This window comes from Arachis hypogaea, chromosome 3 (genome assembly GCF_003086295.3).
Source record: "Arachis hypogaea cultivar Tifrunner chromosome 3, arahy.Tifrunner.gnm2.J5K5, whole genome shotgun sequence".
Lineage (NCBI taxonomy): Eukaryota > Viridiplantae > Streptophyta > Magnoliopsida > Fabales > Fabaceae > Arachis > Arachis hypogaea.
The window spans coordinates 3,807,734-3,814,143 of NC_092038.1; the positions used below are offsets into that span (position 1 = coordinate 3,807,734).

Consider the following 6,410-nt stretch of genomic DNA (forward strand, 5'->3'; position numbering starts at 1 on the left):
TCTTGAAGAAAACAAGAAGGCAAATTTAGTTGTAGAATCAAAAAGAGGAAGAAGAAAAAGAAAGATTTAGGAAGATAAGAGGACAAAATTTAAAAATTTAAAAATTGAATAAGGATAAAAAAAAGTAAAAAATTAGTGTCTCACTAAATTGAGGTATACAAATTTAGTGTTTTCATATCTATTCGTGTCTTTCGAAAATCTGAGTCTTATCAAACCAAACAACAGAATATGTGTAATGAGACATGAATATCAACTAAATGGTACCTAAATGTTAAATGTTCATAGACATTACTCCAATTTGTAAAAAAGTCAAAACTTATATATATTTTTAAATTTTCAAAAATTTAGATGTCCACGAACATCAATTTGTTCTTTTCTTTCTTTTATGATAAAAAGATAAATAGATCCATGACTTCTTAATTCTAAGACATATAAATTTTTCATTAATTGAAAATACAAAAACGTCTCTTACTTTCTAAAATATAAGATATTTAAGTTTATTTGTTCTAAATATATAAAGACAAATTTATCCTCTTGAAGAATTTAAATATTTTATATTTTAAAAAATAAAAAAAAATTTTGTATTTTTAATTAATCGAAAACCTATTTATCTTTGAGATAAAAAATTTGTTTACTCATTTTTTTAAACAAATCTTAGTAGGCCTATAATAAATACCAAATAAATAAAATTTTATATTTCTTTGCATTTTGCCACATCGACATGGGAATGAGAAAAGCAAGAAGGCGCAATGGAAGGTGGGAATCAATGGAAGCATTGCACACGATGGGGAAAACCAACACTCTGATGCTGCTTCTGATACACATTTTCTACTTTTCACCCACAACAATCACCGCTATCAGAAAAGACATTGGGTTTGAACCTTCCCATCGTCCCTGCAACACCACCGTTCAAGGAAGATACTTTCTCACAGATGATAACGGTCTCTCATTCTTTTCTAGGGTTCCAATTTCTATATTCATTTCATTTCATTTCTTAATTCTTTTTGTCAGATACCTTTGCTTATATGCTTTAATTTTGTATCTCCCATGAACTTCGATTGGATTATATTAGATTAGATTAGATTCTTAAGTGAGCTAAGAAAATGAAAATTGTTCTATGGTTCATTCATATAGTTCAGCAACTCAGCTATTGTGGTGTAAATTATAGCAGGTTTTCTGTTCTTACTCCAGGAGCCCCTAAGAATTTATGAACTTACTGCTGTTGCTTTTCTATAAATGGATTTTGAATTTGGTAGGTTATGTGTGCAATGCTATGTCCGTGGATCCGCAGACTCGGTGCTGCCCCGAAACTGGGGAGAAATTCTCTTGTCAGTGAGTTCTCCCTTCGTTTTGTTTACATGGAAACTGCTTTGTTTTGATTCCACAAGACATTGACTCAGCCATCTCATGCTGTGAATTTATGTTTGGTATCTTTGCAGAGGATGCAATGTTCTTTCACAGTGTTGCAACTCTTATGAATATTGTGTTTCGTGCTGCCTAAACCCTGTGCAGGTAAATGTAAAATCTCTTGCATGATATTTACCCCCCCCCCCCCTTCCCCAAAATCTCTCTCTCTCTCTTATATGGGGCACTATCCAGTTGAAGAAGGATCTAAGTACGCGTTCATGGGTTTAATTGAACAGACAAGTAAGGAACAAATTCTGAAGGTGAAGGTTGCGAAACCAGCTACTGCAAGTAAACTTTCTGCCTCGTTACTTTGCATGGATATTTGCCTTGGCCATGGATTTATTTGTAATTAAGGAATGCCTTGATAGACATAGGAATTAAGAAATGCAATTTTTTTCCCTATCCCAATTTTTATTAGGTCGTATGGCCGGTGATTGGTTCCTATGTACCGCAGGTCTCCTATGTAAGATTAATTAATTCCAACACATGCATCCTTTTATATTTTGTTAGGGACTTATACAAGTGTTTTTGACTACTGTGCTGGGAGATGCCGTCATAGTTCTGAGAGTGTGGTGAGCATACTTTATGCCTTCCTGCTTTCTTCTTGTTCTTGAAGTTGTATACCCTCAACTCAGCCATTTATTCTTACACCTTTTACAGTTGATATTAGCAAATCCCTTAATTACGGAACTAATTCCTTGCTTACACAATTGCACTTACAACATGCTTTTAAAAGGTCCTGCCCTTTTTTCCCATGTCTCCTATCTAATAGGAGCTCTCGTGGTTGTTATTTTTTTTTTGAAGGTTTATGAACTATGAATCAAACATACCACCACGGACTGGCTCTTTTGCTTACTGTATAATATGTCTCTAATAAGGATAAATGAACATATTTTTCTTTTAACTTCTTTATATTTTTGTAGCTGTTTAATATTTACAGTAAGTTATAATGTTTCAGGTTCATGAAAACGCTTATGTTAGTGATTTCCACCACTGCTTTTCTCTCCCATCTAATTCTTCTGGTAAGTGTGATGAGGGAACTAATTGTATTAGTCAGTGCCCAGTGACTGAGTTAAGTCTCTAAATTCTAATTTTTTTTAACTACGAAGGTGTGGGTTCTGAAATCCCATCAGACATCAATTTTGTTGCAGATATGGATTTTGTCTAGACAGAAATTGTTAAATATACTTAGCAGTTGTTGGCAGTAGACTAGCATCCATAATCTATTTCAAAACACGTTGTACTTTGCAGTCTAAAAGATCTTTATATATATATATGAAAAAAATCGGAAAAATCGGGCCCCCCTCTCTAGCATATCCTTGTTATGGAAGGGTTTGTATGTATGTCTTATTTACAATTATGTTTTGGTTCTGTTGTTTATGGCTATTTCATTAAGACCTGTTTGTTTTTTGTCCATTGAAGCGGGGACAAATAGTACACTCCTTGAAGCAAGACTGAATGGCATCAATGTTGTTGTTGGCAGGTGAATTATACTGAAATTGTTTCTTTTCATTAAGTCTTGCTTTTCCTTGCTTTATCTTTGCAGTTTAACTTCTGGCCATTTTGACAGGCAAGGTGAATCATGTAATTCAGTTTGCAAGTTAAGAGGGAAATTATGCGTACCAAATAAACTTGTGGTTCTTAATCATTGTGATATGTAAGTGGTGCATTGGAGTTTTTGGTGCTCTTATTTTGTGTAGTTTATAAACATTGGGCATGAAACATATAATTTGATTAACTCATGTGGTTATGATCTACCCAAGGAGTAATTATATTCATCTAGAGCCCCTTTTTTTGTTTCCCCTTTAGATAAATAATCTAGAATTGATGGTTAATTCTAACATGCATGCCATGGATGTATAATTTCTTGACTCAAAAAGCATTATTGAGAAAGAAAGGAAGATCATATATGACTACAGATATTTGTTTCTTTTCTTTTAAATTTTAATGTACTGTTCTTATCAAGTGTTCTGTGTTCTTTAATTGTTTGAGCAGTATTCAGAAATATATGAGCTGCAAAGGAGCTTGCTTTTCAAGTGCAGGAACAGATCAACCTGCTGAAGTTGTTGATGATGCCCCCAAGCATATGGTAATATGCTATGTTTTGTGTTGTTTTACTAACACAAGAAATATGTCACATTCCAGAAACTGATGAACAGTGGTTTACTAATATTGTACTTTTCCCATCGAAATCATTTGTTGATAGTCAACGGAAATTAAAGTATCTGGGATCTGTGTGTGACTTAAATATTTAAATAGTTTGAATTTCTGCTAGACAGATGAAACTTATATGAAGGATAAATGATAATAATCTTTCTTTGTTTTTGGTTGTTTTCAGAATCCAGGATCATGTTTATACACTCAGACACAGTCTATGCTTTCTTGTGATGGTTCACATCAGCATACAAGGAGATTGTGCCCCTGTGCTTAGGGGTTTTTTCCTGCCTGGTAAGTATTGGTCCCCTTAACAATGTTGGATTGCTCAACACAATGCCAAGAATTAGACATAGCTTTCTTTATCAGCTAATGAAGGAACAAAAAAAGAATTATGTGGAACTAAAGCAATTGCAGAACATTTTTCTTTGTGATGCAGAGTTCTGTGACTATTCTAGAAGGTGGAAAGCATCTAGTTGTGTTTCAATACAAACTTTGCTTTCTGTTACACTGCTGTACTAGATTTTGTAGCACTAGTAGAGATGGTATCAGTGGAGGCAACTCTTGTAAATCATCAACCTTTGGAAATTCTAATATCATTCTACGTTGTAAATTTTCTTTTTCCCCCCTCATTGCTGTTTCTTTCTAAAATTTGTTAAGAGTTAAGCTAGCTTAGGTCATATTTGAAAGCTAGAGAGAATGGATGGAAATAGAAAGACATGAGGAAATACCTAGATATATTTCTATGCACTGGCATCTATATTGTTGTTTCGTACATACAATTGATTTCTTTTTTATATTGTTGATGTAGAAGTTAATTACTTTTGTCTATATAATAACATTTGCTTAAAGTGTGTGGAAGAGTTTTACATTGAAGTGCGTATGAATCAACCTGATATCTTAACATAAAAGTTTAATTTTGAAATAGTTTATATATTTCAATTGCTCGTGTAATAGATCTATTAATTTCCTTTCAAACAATTTCTTGGGTTATTGTATCATCTAATTTCCAGTGTAACAAGCCAAAAAAAGAAACACATTATGCACCGACTACATCTGTGTCTTCAATGGCTGAAGTTGGAGCAATAAAGTTACACTGGTGAAAAAATCCAAAAATGAATTGAGCAGATAAATCATTATGTAGTGGAATATTATGTTTGAAATAATTAAAAATAGTCTATATATAGTTTATATACAATACACAAGTTGTAGCAGTCATTTTTTGTCTATGCAATAGATTTCTTCTGCAAGTTGCAACTGAATAAGCAAACAATAAAAACAACAAAGGTAGGCTTCACTGTTATTTTGTCCTTTTCATAATTTCATATGCACACTGATTGATTTACATAACATTTTTACCTTTTCACTCTATGAGTTTTGACAAATGCACTTAAGCCTTAAAATAACCTACAAAAGATGATGTAAAATTACATTTGCAAATTGAAAAAAAAAAAAAGAAAAACAAACAGAAGCTACCACTTTCATAATAATTAATTAGTGATTACCATATTATATATATAGGTAAATTCAAAATTCAAAACCCAAATTACATTATCTGTTCACTAAACTTGTCTGTGGTAGTAGTAATTTTTTTTTTTTTTGGTAGAACTCAAAAGCTATAATTTGGTTTGAAGACCCTCTTAGCCAATGAACTATCATCCTTTTCCTTCAACCCCTTGTCCTCAACAGCAGCAACAACATCATCACCCTCTTCTTGTTCTTGTTCTTCATCAAATGCTGGATGGTTAAAGATGTTGTATAGCAGCTGTGTCCCTCTGAGAGCATTTGTGAGAGGCAAATGGCCTTCTGGGGTGTCACCATTGAGCTCCCAAATGAACTCAGTAGGGAAAGATCTATAGTTATACTGTTCCATTTCAGTGTCAAGCTTCTTCATCCAACCAACTTTGATGAAGAACTTGGTGAAGTCTTCATTGGATTTCTCAAATATCTTCTTCTGAACACTGTATCCAAACTTGTTGTCACTGTGGACCCTCCAGAGTTCATCAATGGTTTTGAGGTCAGATTCTGATATGAACTGAACCTCAGAGAAGAAGACATATCCACGTTTCTGAGCAGCTTCACCAGCTAGAACTATGAGGAGCCTCCTTGTTTCTTCATCAGCTTTTTGATACTCTTCTGCTGTGAGATGCTGCTTTAAGACTTCAAAGGAAACTGATTCTTGTGAGGTTGATGATGGGGTGGTGGAAGTAGCTTGAGAGAGTGAGAATGTAACACATGAAAATGAAGAAGAACCAGAAGAAGAATGTGAAAGAGTGATGTTGTTGGTAATGTTAGAGGGTTTAAGGAAGAGTTGTGAAGCAGAAAAAGTAGTTGGAGGTTGGAATTTGATATGGAAATGATGGTTATGGTGTTGTTGAATTGAACAGTGAAGAGAGTTTGTGGCCATTTTTGTTTTCTTTGAATCAAAATGAATGAATGTAATGACACTATATTTTGTTTTTCTTCTAAGATTTTGAGTCTTGAAGGTTTGATATGATATGAGACAATGTGGTGTTAATGTTGTTATTTGTGTGGTGAAAGATAAGGAATATGTGGGGAGAGAGTTGAACACTGAATAGGCTCATCTCAAAAGGAATACAATACTAGTTTGTGATTGGTTGGTTTGGGTATGGCTAAGATAACACTACCTTCTGTGTCCCTACCTCTTTCTCTTTCTCACTCTTTCTCAGCACAATTAATTTCTTTACCCCCATGAAATTGACTTGTTATTTTTCTTAGTAACGAAAATTAAATGTGCTAGTATGCTGTGTAAGGTGTAACATTTCTGGAATTTTCTTGGCTGCAATTTTACAATTTTAGTAACCAAGGTAGATGACTTTATATATATA

At 33.5% G+C, this 6,410-nt stretch overlaps 2 protein-coding genes across 3 annotated transcripts; one reads left to right on the forward strand and one right to left on the reverse strand.

Annotated features, from left to right (window-relative positions):
- Window positions 1–694: 694 nt before the first annotated feature.
- LOC112788873 (uncharacterized) lies at window positions 695–4,412 on the forward strand. 2 transcript variants are annotated; one of them, XM_025830531.3, is made up of 11 exons: window positions 695–941; window positions 1,257–1,332; window positions 1,440–1,512; window positions 1,644–1,695; window positions 1,918–1,979; window positions 2,366–2,429; window positions 2,830–2,890; window positions 2,978–3,064; window positions 3,403–3,496; window positions 3,746–3,855; window positions 3,979–4,412. In XM_025830531.3, the coding sequence occupies exons 1-10, from the start codon at window positions 722–724 to the stop codon at window positions 3,836–3,838; spliced, it is 882 nt and encodes a 293-aa protein (XP_025686316.1). In that variant the 5' UTR covers window positions 695–721; the 3' UTR covers window positions 3,839–3,855; window positions 3,979–4,412. The 2 variants fall into 2 exon arrangements, with proteins under 2 accessions (XP_025686316.1, XP_025686315.1); XM_025830530.2 differs by having other exon boundaries at window positions 4,001–4,412.
- A 628-nt stretch (window positions 4,413–5,040) lies between these two features.
- LOC112788874 (tetrapyrrole-binding protein, chloroplastic) lies at window positions 5,041–6,195 on the reverse strand. Its single transcript, XM_025830532.3, has one exon. The coding sequence runs from the start codon at window positions 5,966–5,968 to the stop codon at window positions 5,171–5,173; it is 798 nt and encodes a 265-aa protein (XP_025686317.1). The 5' UTR covers window positions 5,969–6,195; the 3' UTR covers window positions 5,041–5,170.
- Window positions 6,196–6,410: the final 215 nt, after the last annotated feature.